The sequence below is a fragment of the Marmota monax genome, unplaced genomic scaffold, assembly GCF_021218885.2.
Source record: "Marmota monax isolate L192 unplaced genomic scaffold, Marmota_monax_Labrador192_F-V1.1 WCK01_AAM20220418_F8-fsc00105, whole genome shotgun sequence".
NCBI lineage: Eukaryota > Metazoa > Chordata > Mammalia > Rodentia > Sciuridae > Marmota > Marmota monax.
Genome location: NW_026692947.1, coordinates 5,127,529 through 5,144,524, shown reverse-complemented (window position 1 = coordinate 5,144,524; position 16,996 = coordinate 5,127,529). Strand labels below are relative to the sequence as shown.

The following is a 16,996-nucleotide window of genomic DNA, read 5'->3' as shown; positions in this document are numbered from 1 at the left end:
ATTCAGAAGGGCAGCCCCCAACCTTCGTCTTTTACCATTATTGGAGCCAAAGATCTCAGCCACACCCCCACAGATAACTCAAATTGAGGTCTCCACCCAAACCTACAAGAGGTGCTGGGCCAATTTCTTAGTTCCACTGATAAACTGTGGGACCTACAACCCTGAGGAAGAGGAGCACAGAGACTGCATTTATGTTGCTGAAGATCAAGTCAAAGGCAAAATACTGTTAGTCATTTTGTTAGTTATTTGGGAGAAATTAAGTCTGCTATTGTGTAGGAAATGAAACAGAACATAAAACCAGGTCCCTTGGATTTCTCTAGAATTAATATCATTGGAGTGAGTCACCATCCAACTACTAGAAGGAAAGATGCCATCAGTCTTACGTGTACCACATCTCATCCTGCTGTAGAAACTCAGTTGAGAAGTCCTGCAGAACCTAATATGTTAGACTCAGCTGTCACAGGAAAACCACAGATTACAAAAACTGCAATAAGACCCTAAGTGATCTGGAAAAATATTTCTAGGGTAATTAACTGCCACCAATTAAGTCAGTTGCCAACTAGACAATACTATACACAGGTTTACGTTATGACGGCAAGTCACAATGGGATTTGAGCAATTGTCACCCCTACCCCCTCCAAGTCACCTTGATGTCAACCCTGCTCCCTGCCCCCAGCTGGAGAACCTCAATTATAAGAAGCAACCTCACCCACCTCTCTCTCACTGATCACAGCCCTGGGGGCACCTATAGGATATTCATGATGTATATTTTAATTAACTTCTTAGAAAATCCTCTACATTCTGAAGCTAGCAACATTACGTAGAAATGGTAACGACTACATGGACCTATCACCTGTATTTTAACAGTAAGCAGCATCCCTAGTGCTGGTTTCCAGAAGTGCAGTGGGTCAACTCTTCTATGTAAATAGTCTCACAGGGAACTATATCCCTCCCTGTAGTGGGGAGCAGGAAGGCAACCCTCCTAAATCTATAGAGGGTTGTCTGCAGGACTCTGCCACCTACCAGGAGCGGCTCAGGCATTCCTTCCTACATGGCAGAGCCCCTCACCTGTCAGCTTCTTACACATGAGGAACAAGTCTAGGGGAACAAGAGAGGAAAGAAGGCAGAGAAGTCACATGAAGGAAAAGAAGTTGGAGGACAAACACGTCATATGGACAACTCAATTTTCCTCAGTTTTGTGGTTGTGGATCAGTGGTTTCCATCCAGTCTGAGCACCTCAAAGCCTGGCTCCCCTGACTCCTCGTCTTCTCCAAAAGAGCTACCTTCCAGTGCCATCCATGCCTTGGAACTACCCACTGTTTCAGTCCTATTATGGACCTATACCCTAGGAAAGTCAACCAAAGTCCCCATTCAGGCTCTAGTCCCTGGCACCTATATGTCATAAGATGTTGAATATTCATATGTATTTGTACCAGTTAAGGCCACCATCCTGAAATATGGCAGATCAAGGAGGAGAGGCTCTAAGCAGTCATCTAGCCCAGTGCCTCTCATATTTTAATATGCACATAATTTTCTAAGGTGATCTTGTCAAAAACCTGATTCAGTAGATATGGGGTGGGGCCCAAAGTCCTGGGTTTCTAATGAGCACCCAGGAGAGGCTGTTCCTCAGACCATTTTTTGGAATTGCAAAGATCTAATGCAAGGCACTTGCTAATGCACACCCAATGACTATGTTAACACAAACTTCCAAATATAATCCCTGGCCTCCAAAAGCTCAGAGATGTTTTGCCCGATAGAAGGTTCTAGAGAGAGCCCCCCACAGTACCAGAAGGCCTACTGCAAAGTCATGGAGATGTGTAAAGAATTGCATGGGCAGGACTGAGGAATGCAGACTTGTTCTCTACCACCCTAATGTGAGGTGAGTGGGAAGAACTTGGAATGGCACATCACAGCCAGGTTTATGTATAATGTCAAGTAAGTAAATAGATAAAGTGGTATTTCCAAGCATGACAACCAGAAAATACTCTAAACTTTTACCCTGCAGGTTAACCACAGTTTACAATTCTTAGAGGACAAAGTATTAATCTTGCTCATCAGGAAGCAGTTGGACAGAGAAGCAGTATCAGAGAATTTTGCTACTGTACAAATTTATACTATTGCCACTTAGAGCCTCTTTATTCCCATCTACCCGCCTAAGTGGCGGGTCGCTCTGCAATAGCAACACAAAGCAAACATGGCTGAAGCTAAATGGGCCACATTCTCAGGACTTACAAAGGAAACGACACCAAAAACTGTGCCTCTCTTCTTGGCATAATAGGAAGATGAGAACTACTCCCCCACGGTGCTACTGAATATTTGAAATTTCATGTACTATTTATGAGCAAATGCATCTATGCGTCAAAACCTTTCTAAGAAGATTAGTACTCGAGTGCAGCTAGTACTTAAGTATAGCTCGGTCACCAGTGATGTGACCTAGAATGTCTTACTTAGATGTCATTATTAATAGAAACCAGAGACACTAAGTCTTCACTTAATACCATTACACAAGAATAAATAACAGGGAATTTTAAATTAAAACAATGTTTTGTTCTCAACAATCCCTAGTTCTTGGTGGTTGTCTGGTTGCTCCCACACCCAGAATCAAATCAGTCAACTCTCAAAGTAATTTTCTCCACATTACAAAATGAAGGTCCCATTCTAACCAAGAAAGCTGGGCCACAAGGCTTCTTCTCATAGGAAAGAATGTCATAAGAGAAGATAGAAGAGGAAAAAGAAAACCTGCCCCTGTGACATAGAGGAGAGTGGGAAGATACTGAAAGAGATGGAAGAGACACATAGTCTAACTTCCCCTCCCCTCAACTAAACCCATGACGTCCTAAAAGAGAAGTCTATTGTATAAGTAGAAGTAAGAACTCAAGCGGGGAGCACCTTGTAGAACACTCTACAACAGCACAAGGTGCTGCTATGGCTTGAATATGTCCCTCAAAGTTCCATGTGCTGAAAGCCTGGTAATGCTGAGAAGAGGTGGAACCTTTTAAAGGTGGGGCCCAGTGGGAGCTGGCTAGGTTATTAGCGGTACTGACCTTGGAAGATTTCATTCTGACGGAACCCTGGTTAGTTCCTGCATGAGTGGGTTCTTTGGCTTCCCGTCTTGCCATATGATCTTGTCTACAAATCTCCTATCACCATTATGGCCATGTATCATATGGCCCTCACCGGAGGCCAAATCAATGGCCGTGTCCAACCTTGGACTTACAGGCTCCAAAAATGAGCTAAACAAATCCTTTTTCTTTATAAAGTACCCAGACACCAATTTTTTATTGTAGTTCCAGAAAACAGACTGCCACATCATAATAGATAACTATCACACAAAGTAAAATATGAAGCCTCACTGGCATTGCTGAGTCTCCCTCAGCAATCCTGGGACCAAGAGGAGCCTGAGGATTTCCTGCATGAAAGGTAGTGAGATGAGGCCCAGAAAACCATGACACCATGACAGATGGCAAGGTGAACACACAAGTGGCAAGGTGAGCAGCACGCAATAGTCACCCAGGGCCTGAGATTCAAAAGGGTCTGCACAGTGGGTAATAACTTGAGGGAGGCCAATATAGAGAGGAAGTGTGGGCCCAAACCAAGCCACATTCTCCACTATCTCTCAGACCCACTTTCTTCCACTAGACTCAATTAAAAAACCACAAATCCGGGGCTGGAGATGTAGCTCAGTGGTAGAGTGCTTGCCTAACATGCATGATGCCCTGGGTTAAGTGGCCTCCACCCAGTCTGAGCACCTCAAAGCCTGGCTCCTGGTAGTATAGCCAAAAAAAAAAAAAAAAAAAAAAAACACAACCACCCTCCTTGGATTCTAATGCTGAGTCTTTCAATGCATAAAAAAGGGAACAATTCACATTTTGAAGGACAAAACTAGAATACATTCTTTCAGAGGATGGACCCAGGAAGTCCTAAATCAACATTGGAAATAGATAATGTGACAACAGATGGCATTTTATACTAAATGCAGTTAGGATGGCAGGGTGACCCCTGGAAATAAGTCATTAGACCCATATTTCATACCTAAACCAGATTTTTATCTCTTCAAGAGACTGTGCATAGTAGGGAATCATCTGTTCCTTCATTTAGGAACTATCTGTTGAGTGCCTACTGTGTGTCAGGCCCCATGCTAGGTAGTAGGGATCCTATGATGAGAAGTCTAAGAATCTAAAACACAAAACACAACAAAAACTTTTTCAGTAGCTTATGGGTCCCCAAATTGTGAATTATAGCCATATATATTATATATGTGTATGTGTGTGTGTATGTATATATATTATATATATATACACACACAAAAAAAAATATATGCTTCAGATGGAATGTAGAAGCACTTTTTCAACTTATCAAAGAAACTATTCAGGAAAAGACATGACTGCAACCAAATAGTCCATTTGATTGGTATATCAAAATATTCTGTAAAAACTGAAAAGAAACAGCAGCTCGCACGTTGAATTTAAGCCCCAAATTAAGGTGAGGCAAAGAGCAACACTACTCAAAGGAGGGTCAGAACTAGAAGTAGGATGGTGCTGGGGTGGGAGTGTTGGGAAGGACAGGGAGAAGCCTGAAGATTAGCAGACACAGGGCAATTCTCCTCCCTCATTGGCAAAGAGGACCTGACCCAGCCTGAAGTGAGATGAAGGAACACAGCAGCACAAGGATAGTCACCCAGGTGGCAGTGGGTAAGGGGGACGCCAGAGGAGATGCAGAAAGGAGCAATCTAGTCCAATAAATGTCAAAGTCCCCTCCTCCCACCTCTACCAGATTGACTGGGTTGTCATTTGTAATATAAGGGGGTCATGTAAGAGCAGAAGACACAGCTGACCCCACACCACTCACCCAGTGTCTCAGGTTAAAATGGATACTCCCAGTAGAGCATTAATCTCCAGGATATACAAAGAACTCAAAGACCATAACACCAAAAAAATAAATAACCCAGTCAGCAAATGAGCAAAGGAACTGAACAGGCACTTCACAGAAGAAATACAATGGTCAACACATATGAAAAAATATTCAAAATCTCTAGCAATTAGAGAAATTCAAATTACAACTACACTGAGATTCTATCTCACTCCAATCATAACAGCAATTATCAAGAATACAGTAACAATACTGGCAAGATGTAAGGGGAAAGGTACACTCATATTGCTGGTAGGACTGCAAATTAGTGTACCCACCTGAAATATTCCTCAAATACTTGAATGGAATATTCCTCATAAATATTGGAAGGGAAACAACATTTGACCCACTCTTGGTATATACCCAAAGGACTTAAAAATCAGCATACTATAGTGAGGTGGCTACATCAATGTTTATAGCAGCTGAATTCTCAATCGCTAAGGTATGGAACCAACCTAGATGCCTTTCAACAGATGAATGGATAAGAAGATGTGGCATATATACACAATGGAATATTAACCATAAAGAACATTTGCCAATAAATAAGTGAAACTGGAGACTAGCACACTAAGTGAAATAAGCCAATCCCAAAAAACCTAAGGCCAAATGTTCTCTGATATGTGGAAGCTAACACACTCTAAGGGAGGTGGGGGAGAATAGAAGTTCATTGGATTAGACAAAGGGGAATAAAGGGAATGGGGATGGAAATAGGAAAGACAACAGAATGAACAGAACACAACATTCCTAAATTCATATATGAATCCATGACCAGTGTACTCTACATCATGTATAACCACAAAAATGGGATCCTAATTAGAATAAATGATATTCCATGTATGTATAATATCAAAATATACTGTCATATATCTAAAAAGAATTAAAAATATAGAAATAAAATGAATACTCCCTTTCTCCTAGGTTCATTGGTGAATACAGACCAACTCACTGCCCACCACATCCTTCTTCTATCACTCTGACGTATAATTTTTAGGTATTAGTACCTAAGCCTACATCACTCCCAGGTCCCCTGAGTTCCAGATCCTATCATACAAGCCTCACATTCCAGACAAGGAGGACTGTGCTTCAGTCCACTAGAAAGACACTAAAAGGGAGCGACTAAGAGCCTAGACTCTGGAGTCATGCTTGAATTCAAAGCCCAGATCTGCTACTTACTCGATATGTGACTTAAGGATACCCTCTGACCTAGTTTCACCATTTGTAAGGTGGAAACAATAACAGCACCTACTTCACAGGAGTTTTGTGAGGATTAAATGCTTTGAATACAAAAAAAAAACTTAGAATTGACCTGCAGAACATCTGCATGGTGTTTGCTGCTGCTGTAATTATTATCATTATTATTTATTATTATTAAAGTTTGGGCTGTTCTGAGAGTGTGTTTCACTCCCAGCCCCTTATTTAACCTTCTCATCTTCATCTAAAATAAGGCATTTCCTTTCAGTACTTGCCTCAGAAAAATCCCATCCCCAAAGACAAACAGCTGTCAGACTCCTCTCTCCTATCCAAGTCTGAACTGAATTTCTTTTCTTCCAGTGTTCAACCTCCTTGCTCATCTGATATCTAGGACAGAGCACAATGCCTGATCAAATAATGACAGTCATTAAGTAGGAAAGGTGTACACTCCTCACTCTAGATTCCTTACACGGAAAATTCATTCATGAAAATTGCAGGTAGACATAATATTTTGACATACCATGTCCCAATATTTAATGAGAAAATTAAGAGATGAAGTATCACCAGTGATCATGGCATGGTACACCTACAGTCTTATGTCAACACGTGCTGCAGAGAGAAATCACTCAGCTACTAGATCAGATTTGAAAAGTTTACTCTTAAGACCCAGTGATCAAAATTTCAGAGGAGTGACCATCCATCCATTCGGCACAGATTTCTTGAGTGTCACAAAATGCTAGGTCATTAGGAAGAATACAGTGCTAATCCAAGAGGAGACATGATGGCTGCCTTCCAAAAGTTTATGATCTGGTGGGATGTGGGTAAGTGGAATGTGACTATTGCGCTGTCGAGCAATGTGTGAGCACCATATGTGTTGGTTCTATGGGGTAGGCAGTACAATATCTCTATCTTAAAAGAGAAGGAAACCAAGGATGGAGAGAAGATACTAGCTAATAAGTAGTGGAAGCAAGATCCAAGCCCAGGCCATCTGACTCCACATCCATGCGAACACCAAGCTCTGGTGACTGACACCTTCTAAATGAAGGTATCCTGCTGTTCCTTATGTCAGACTCTTCTTCCTCTAGAAGCTTTCAGTCTAAGAGCTTATCAGCAGTAAAGGGAGCTAGAAAAAAAAATTTTAAAAATCTTCCAGAGAAAATGAAGAGGACAGACTATCTTTGAAGCAAAAATAAATTCCAGGAAGCAAAACATAATCATGGTTCATAAAATATGCCTCAACTTGGTATTTCCTTCCTACTTTGATCTATGAAGTCTGTGCTTAGAGAAAAAGGAAAGGGGTGTTAAAACATAAATGTTAGAAGGAGGAAAATGTTTTCTTAGTCTGTTGACATGGAATCATGAGAAAGCATTGACTAAGATGTAAAAAGAGGTCATATAAATGTCCAGTAGCTGGAAACCACTTGCAAAGTCATTTTAAGAGTTCTGCTTAGGGTAAGGGAGATGATACTGGGAACCCCATTCTTCCATTTTGAAACCCACATCTTTCACATACTACTTATCACCCATCACTACCACCTTTTCTCCCCACTTCAACCACCCTACCAGGCTTTTCTGAGAAATTAAAGAAACTATGGAAAATTTTCTTAACTGTAATGACAATTATTAGTGAATATTTTGGCTTTGATGATATGCTTCCCCAGGATTCAGCACTTTAGTGTATGATCTTTCTTAATACTACAACCCAGGGAAGCAATACTATGTAGCCCCATCTTAGCATCTCGGAAAACTGAGGCATGAGGAGGTTAACAACCTGCCCATGATGTGGGTACTGGAAATGGAGGCACCTGTGCCTTGTGGCAGGTGCCACAGCAAGACGGTCGGGAACATAGGCACCATCTAGTGCTAGGATTTTGCTCATAGTCTCATTCAACAGATGAGGAAAATGAGACAAAAATGACTTGATCCTGGGCCCTCTTTTGAGGGCAGAACACATGACTTTATCACCGTAGTCTATGAATCATCACATCTCTAGCTCCAAGCTGGATGGAGTTTTCCCTCACCCATCCCATTAACTCACCACTTCTCCAACCTGACCCATCAGCAGACTGGCCTCTCAGTCACCTCTGGTTTTGTTAGGTTTTCAACTCTCCCCCATCAAAAAAAAAAAAAATTGAGAAGCTGCCACGACCTGAGGATGTACTTCATGTCAGGCTCAATTAATGCTCCTATCATACCTCTGGGACAAACAGTATTATCCTCTTTTTTACAAATGGAAGGATTAACCTAGAGAACTTAAACGAGTTGCCCAAGTAGTTAGCAGCAAGTTCTTAGTCCCTAGACTGTCTCACCAAAAAAAAAGGAACAACACCCATTTCACCTTTCTTCTGGGTTCATCCTGCCTCTGCTGTCCATCTAATAGTGCTTTTATCAACTACCACATGCCTGAACCAAACTAGGAAACTAAATTCTTCTATTGAACTACCAGCCCATGCAATTGGAGCCTGAACAGAAGATGGGGTTCAGACTCCTCCTCCTTCCAGGCTAAAGATATCCCCCATATATTAAGGTCTTGCAGCCAAACAGCACCTAGATCCTTCTGTGATAAGCAGTGATGCATGAGTTTGCATGTGAAGACCTGAGAGCATCATAAGTCAAAAAATGCAGAGGGCAAGCTGTGCAAGATTCCTGAGATAATTGAAATTGACCCATAACTCAGCAGCCACCATGGGAAGTTCTATCACTTTGCAAGTTTTGCTTCCATAACTAGAAAGCAAATCAGAGGGGCATGATCAGATTTCTAATTTGAAACCTCAGACATGCAATGTCATATTTAATGACCCTGGGAAAAAGATACTCATTATAGATCTCAACCCATCTAAATTAAAACATGAAACCTAAAAATTAAAGCAGAAAATTCTCAATTTCTCTGGTCTGTGCGACTACAGAAAAAAAAAAAAAATCAAGCAAGTGGGAATACGCATACTCTTGAGGGCTTTGCTGTGCCTGCAAATATTTCAACAGTAATTCTATGAAAGAGCCAGGAGCGGGGCAAAAAAAAAAAAAAAAAAAAAAAAAAAGATTCATCAGGTCCTAACTTTAAGGTTTGGCCATCTGGGTGAATGGCAATTTCTCATGGCCAATTTGAACTATCGTGTCAGGGAAGATTATCTCTCTGCTGATGGCCAATTTCATCTATTCTATGATGTAGAGCTCAGATTCCTATCAAAGGGGCAAACTGATAGCTTCAAGTCTTCTCTCAATGCTAAGTGGACTGAAAGATGGTGCAATCGATCAGCACTGTGTCCAGGTACATACAAGGTGCCTCTGACATGATGGGCTAAAAATTCATCTCTCCTCTTAAGTTCTAAACCCCATTCAGTATAGATTTCCTACAAGTTCAGATAATCATAAAATAATCTCCAGAGACTGTTTTAAATCTCTTCCTTCCAATTCCCACCCACCCTGTCCTTTGTGCTACTGTATAAAGACTGCTATGGCCTAGTGGAATAATCTGGACCACCAGCTTTCCCATCTGCTCATGATTAAATTCTTTCTGGACCTAAATCCAGGAAGAGGGAGCCACTTCCTGTCTGTGGCAGCACCTCAATAGATAGTCAACAAATATTAGCGTGAATTTAGCTGTTAATAGACATACAAATTCAAAACTTGTTTTCCCTAAATATGCATTCCTAACGAGAAAAGTTGAAAAATGGGGATCAGGGTCAAGGTTATGCTAGCAGATACTGAACATGAAACATGATAAACATCTTCCTAAGGATGAAGGAACATTTGCAAATAGCACAAAAGATAAGCTTAAGTAATTTTTTTTAATTCAGCTACTTTGGAGCCTTCCATTATTCCCTATAGCTCAAGGACAGTTAACCTTCATTCCTAAATCCAACCATTTAATATAAAATGGTTGTTGTGTACAATAATCCAAATTTTCTAAGTGTAATTGGCAAACTAGAAAATTCTTCAAGAAACTTAAAACCACACAAGATTAAATCTACACCCTTTTAGGGATTGGCTAGCTTCACTTAGCATAATCTGCTCTAATGCCATCCATTTCCCTGCAAATTCTATGATTTTGTCATTTTTTAATGCAGAGTAATACTCCATTGTGTATAAATGCCACATTTTTTTAATCCATTCGTCTATTGAAGGGCATCTAGGTTGGTTCCACAGTCTTGCTATTGTGAATTGTGCTGCTATGAACATCGATGTAGCAGTGTCCCTGTAGCATGCTCTTTTTAGGTCTTTAGGGAAACAAATGCCAAATGTCTTCTTTGATATAAGGAGAGTAACTAAGATCAGAGTAGGGACGAAGAGCAGGAGAAGAAGATTAACATTTAACAGGGATGAGAGGTGGGAGGGAAAGGGAGAGAGAAGGGAAATTGCATGGAAATGGAAGGAGACCCTCAGGGTTATACAGTGGAGGGGGGAGAGAGAGAGGAGAGGAGGGGAGGGGAGAGGTGGGGAGGGGGGAGGGTGGAGGATGGGAAAGGCAGCGGAGCACAACAGACACTAGTATGGCAATATGTAAATCAATGGATGTGTAACTGATGTGATTCTGCAATCTGTGTATGGGGTGAAGGTGGGAGTTCATAACCCACTTGAATCAAAGTGTGGAATATGATATGTCAAGAAATTTGTAATGTTTTGAACAACCCACAATAAAAAATTTAAAAAAAAATCTACACCCTTGTAGAATAAAGAAACTAGGACAGGAGTCCAGGTAGCTCCCAGAAACACCCTTTGGTCATTTTATCACCTGCCCTTGTAAATATCTTTCAGAACAAGTTCACTCCAAGAGGTCAACTTAGAGCTTCCTCCCTGATGTAACTTCATTATTATTCTCTTCCCTGTCTTCATCTTAAAATTTTAATTGGGATGAAGGAGAGAGTGGTTCCATAGCCTGGAGTCTAAACTATTTGAATCCTTTCTAATCAAGACAATTAAAAAAACTCTTGGTAGACATGACCCCCTCCCCCATGCTTCATATGGAACTAGGGGCCTTTCTGGGACAGAAGGAATGAACAAAGGACAAGACAGGCAGCCCAGGTGTAAAAATGTAGTCAACTGTCTGAATTGCCTCTGTGACAATCAATGGGTTGGTATTTCTGGATCAGGAGCCTGGAGGCAGGCCTGCTACAAGAGTCATGGCTTTATGGTACGAGTGGACACTGAAAAGTCCCCAAGGAGAATGTGCTTTCCAAGAATGCATTAGCACAGGTATGCACACTGCAAAGGCACAGAAGCTGTGCTAGGCTCACATCAAACATTTAAGTCATGTCCCCAAATCATGCTGGGTCCCAACCCATTGATTCAGGAAATTACATTTATGAGTAGGTTGAAAGTTAACAGAGCTTACAATCAGGTCCACTTTTTAAACAAAAAGCTACTCCATGGCCTTCTTGTTAGGGAGAGCCTTCTCTAATCTTGCCATGAAAACAGGGCAACCTGGTATTCAATGAAGTAATTATGGACCAATCAAAGCAATTACTTGACATTCCCCGCAATCGCCGTATGAAATTTCTAACCCTCTCCCCAAATCAAACTAGATTTTGCACTGAAAGAGACTTAGATAATTTCAGCACCTATAATAAGTTACTATGGTAAACCAGCATGTAGAGTGCGGCCCACCTCCTTTTGAAGAGCAACATTAGGTAGGACAATGTTCACCGAGTTCTTCCCTGATAGAAAATGTGAGACTTGAACAGGTCACGGGAATGAGGCGAAATGAAAATTCTGACCAGGACCAGAGGAATCCGATGAAGTATTCAGAGGACAAATTTTAAGGAGGCACTGACTAAGGTTGAGCCAGTGCCAACCCTGAGCTTTATCCACTAGGTGTGCAATTGCAAAAGCATTCCTGTCACTTGCTATACATTGAAAGTGATAAGAGAAACAGCCACAAGCAAGTCCATCTGGAAAATATCCATCAAATAATGGGGGTGTGAGGCTGAGGGATCTTCTGGAACAAAACAACAAATAACAACATCCAGGCCAACCCTACTTTATGGGGTAAAAATCAAGAATAGTAAAAGAACTCAAAAAACACCTCTCTATCCATCTGCTCTGAGCATAGGAAGTGTATAAAGCTAAAAGCTAATGTGTAAATATCTGCTATGTGCCAGCTGTTCTAAATGCATCAGCTTATATAATCTTCAAAACAACTCCCGTGGGTAGGTGTTATCTTTATCATTACTGTTGAAGATACAGGAAACTAAAACAAAGATTTAGTCAAGCCACCCAGATTTAGATAATAGCCACCGTGGCCTCTTCTATCATCTTGAGACACTATATTTTAAATCATCTACAGATATCATTTTCAAAATAATATATAATAGCCCACCCCTAGTAAGAAATCACTTCAAACATAACCTTTTGTGCGCTGGTGGACAGACTTGGTGAGAAACTCTCTCACCCGTCTTCATTAGCTTAATGATGATTTTGAGACGTACAGAAAGCCTGGATCAATACTCTAGTAGTGGGACAAAGAAACTGAAGTGCCAAATGGGACTTGAGTGAGGGGAAGAGCAAACAGTACTCAAACTCTTTGAAGCCAAATAAGCTGTGGTTCCTCCCACCAGACACCCCCTGAAGGACTTTAGAAACCAAGCGACCGACCTCCACATCCCGGTGAAGCTGAACATGGTGCTCACGCAGCGGGGGAGGGGCGGTGGGTTGAGTCCATCCAGGCGCATGAGCAGAGCTGGGACACCAAACAGCACCAAGTACTTCACATAGAAGAAGAGCACTTGGGCCAACGCCAGTCCTCCTGAAAGGCAAAGGGGCTCATTTTTAGAAACATCAGCCAGAAGGGAGGCAGTCTCCTGGGACAGATGAAGACAGACACCCGAGGAACACATCACCTGCCCCACTTCTCCACCAACTCTTTTCTCCCCCGCATCTCACACATTTTAAACAGTATCTCATCATGGGTTTTATTCAATAAAAATCTTGAACAAATAATGACATCTCCTTTTATTCTGACAGGCAACCGGACCTTATAGCAATCTTTTGTTGTTGTTGTTTCTTTTAAACACATGATAGGCAATCTATCAGTTCATACCCACTAGGATGGCTAGAGTCAAAAGTCAGACCAACAAGTATTGGTAAAGATGTGGGGAAACAGAACCATCATACAGATATGTAAAACAGTATAGCTTCTTTGGAAGATAGTCCAGTGGTTCCTCCAACAATGCCACAGTTACCATCTGACCCAGGAAACCAGCCGTTGGTGTGAACCCAACAGAAACACAAGCAGATCCACACAGAAATGTATACCCAATATAAAGAACTCAGAAAGCTAAATAACAAAAACACAAATAACCCAATCAATAAATGGGCCAAGGACCTGAACAGACATTTCTCAGAAGATGATGTACAATCAACAAATACATGAAAAAATGTTCAACACTAGCAATTATAGAATGCAAATCAAAACCACTCCAAGATTTCATCTCCAGTCATAATGACAGCTATTATGAAGACAAACAACAATGTGTTGGCAAGGATGTGGGGGAAAAGGTACATTCATACACTGCTGGTGGGAATGAAATTGGTGCAGCCAATATGGAAAGCAGTATAGAGATTTCTTGGAAAATTGGGAATGGAACCACCATTTGACCCAGCTATCCCTCTCCTTGGTCTATACCCAAAGGACGTAAAAACAGCATACTACAGGGACACAGCCACATCAATGTTTATAGCAGCACAATTCACAATAGCTAAACTGTAGAACCAACCTAGATGCCCTTCAATAGATTAATGGATTTAAAAAATGTGGCATATACACACAATGGAATATTTCAGCAACAAAAGATAACAAAATCATGGCATTTGCAGGTAAATGGATGGAGTTACAGAAGATAATGCTAAGTGAAGTTAGCCAATCCCAAAAAACCAAATGCCAAATGTTTTCTTTGATATGAGGAGGCTGATTCATAGTGGGATAGGGAGGGGGAGCAGGGAGGAATAGATGAACTCTAGATAGGGCAGAGGAGTTGGAGGGGAAGGGAGGGGGCATGCAGTTATTAATGATGGTGGAATGTGATGATCATTATTATCCAAAGTACAGGTATGAAGATATGAATTGGTGTGAATATACTATGTATACAACCAGAGATGTGAAAATTGTGCTCTAGATGTATAATTTCAATAAGAATTGTAATGCATTCTGCTGTCACATATAAATAAAAAAAATTTTTAAAATGTATACCCAGATATCCTTAGCAACATTATTCATAATAGCCAAAGGTTGGAAAGAATCTAAATTTCCATAAGTGAATAAACTAACCATGGTATATCCATACCAAGGAATATTATTCCATCCTAAGAAGGAATTAAGTACTGACACATGCTACAACATGGATGAGCATTATGCAAAGGAAAGAAGCCAGTCACAAAAGATCACATACTTCACGATTCATTCATACGAAAGTCCAGAACGGGGAAACTTAGAGAAAGCAGGATAGCGATTTTTGCATGCTTGGGGAAGGAACAGGCAGGAGGATATGGGGCAAGAAGAAGGGCAAAGAAGGGCAGCTAAAGGTAGAATTTGTTTTTGAGGTGGAAAAAATTATATAACTAGCAAGCAATGATGGTGTATATATCTGTAATTTCACTAAAAGCCATTTAACTGCGACTTTGAGTCGGTGAACTATACAGTATGTAAACTGTACTCCGGTAAAAATTGTTAGGAATAAAATGAACAAAAAACTCTACAGTAGGCCCTGTGCTAGCCTCTTGGCCAGCAGGGTGTGGGCACTGGGTATGGTGTGAAGCCGATGAGGCAGCTCTGGTTCCCCAGTGGGAACACCCTGCAGCACCCAGTCATAATGGCAGATATGTAAAACAGTAGAGCTGCTTTGGAAGATAGGACTGTAGGAAACCGACTAGAGTCCTAGATTCCTAGCCTCCCCAGGTGTCCTGGATGACCACTTCAACCTCTTCACCCAGGAGGTAGGTAAAGGGCCTGGGTGCCATGCTGACTGGATATCATTCCTGCTGGCCTTGGCCGTGTGGTGGAGGCAGAGGCAGGTCTCCAGAGCAGTGCTGGCAAGGAGCATGGCAGAACATATTCCCAGGCAAAGCATGGCAGGCAGCCGCAGAGAAGATGACCAGTGGCGGGGCTGGGGATGTGGCTCAAGCGGTAGTGCACTCGCCTGGCATGCGTGCAGCCCGGGTTCGATCCTCAGCACCACATACAAACAAAGATGTTGTGTCCGCCGAAAACTAAAAAATAAAAAAAATAAAAAATTCTCTCTCTCACTTTCTTTAAAAAAAAAAAAAAAAAAAGATGACCAGTGGCCACAAGGCCACCTCAAGGCCACCTTCCCCGGTGTGCAGGGAAATACTGCAGGACATGTTGGTGTAGCTGACCAAGTAATTTTCTGGAACATTCTAAAGAAAATATCTAAGCCTCCAAAGAGGTGCCAACAGAAAGTATTACCATCTGGCCTTCCTAATGCCACAGGAGGATCTTTGAAGAATGTCCCTACTGTGGAGTGTGTGGCTGTAAATGGTAGCTCTGTGCCAAACGAAACAAGATAATTGGGGTGAAGGCAGATGGTGGTTCAAATGTGAAAACTGTACATCCTCCAATGAGGTAAACCTACAATTAGAAGACCTCAGGAATCACTGTCTTGTTCCCTTTCAGAAGTGATCAAACAGGTTCTTTAGATGTTTGGAAATATGCTGGAAAGCCTGGGTACAGACTCTCATTCTTGAACATTGTGTGATAGAAGTACAAAACTACAAAGCTAACCGGTGTGTGAAAACGTGTATATACACATTGATCAAGAAGAGATATCTGTGCTAACAATACATCTTCAAAGCACTCGGGGTGCAGGGAGACATATGGCCACTCTGAGATCAGAAACATGCCAGTGAAGGCTGGTGAAGGCCGACTCGAGCTCTTACATATAGGAGCAGCTGTGCTTAACATCTTTGCCCTGTTAACAGGATGTCAGCTCAGGAAGAGTAAGTTGCTTTGTGCCTCAAGTACTGCCCTTAGGGCTGGGTGTACAGCTCAGTGGTACAGTGCTTGCCTAGCATTGCAGGGTCCTGGGTTCAATCCCCAGCATCACCAAAATATTTTTTAAAATTTTAAAAAGCACAAGTATGAGAACTGCCATGATTTTTGTATAACTATCATATATAGGGCATATATGTTAAACCAGTAACTACAAAAGCCACACATTTATTAATATGCAACAAATAACATATTCTGTTATTGAATATTTCTATGGATTAAGACACTAAAGGTTTAAATAGCTGCTTTTTTGAACTTTTAATAAATGGTTAACAAAATTTTAAGAAAAGGATGCATAATGATATTCCTAGATTATCATTGTACAATAGCTATTAATTTTTTTTAATTGTGTTTCACCTGTGGGGTTAACTATTCTGTCTTGCTATTGATTTTCATTATCCCTATGAAAGATGCATGGCTTGTTCTTTTCCCTTGACCTAAAAATTAGTCTTGCCCTTGTAAGATTTAGTTTAAGTTTTTGCAATTGACCCTAAGGATTTTGCTACATTCTCTCAGGCACATAAGTGGCAAGAAAACAACATAAGAATATAAATTGCTCTACCCTGACTGAAAGTTATTTGACATATATAAATGGAGTAACCCTTGTTAAGTTCAAAGATAAAAAGTGTGACTGTATTTCAATTCCTAAAAACTGTTGGGTATTTCAAATATTCTTTCAACTCTTCGATTATAATTGAATTTATCTATCTTTACCCCACCAAAAATCCATGGATAAGTTTATGTGTAACATTCTCCCTTGACATTCATTCAAAAAGCATTTACTCATCACATGACCGCTGGAATCCATTGAGGACTATAGGAAACCGACTAGAGGTCAAATAAGGTAGGGAGTCAGCTTCTGTGGGCTCATGGTCCATTTTATTCACATTTACCCTT

The 16,996-nt window shown here is 41.1% G+C and overlaps 1 protein-coding gene across 3 annotated transcripts in view; it reads right to left on the bottom strand.

The window, feature by feature from the left end:
• Positions 1 to 16,996, bottom strand: part of Hhat (hedgehog acyltransferase) — a 344,926-nt gene that overhangs the window by 196,070 nt on the left and 131,860 nt on the right. For all 3 annotated transcript variants that reach the window (XM_058581959.1, XM_058581958.1, XM_046452232.1), the window contains exon 8: positions 12,691 to 12,841. In XM_058581959.1, the coding sequence (XP_058437942.1) occupies positions 12,691 to 12,841 (151 nt within the window). The remainder of the gene's footprint in view (positions 1 to 12,690; positions 12,842 to 16,996) is intronic.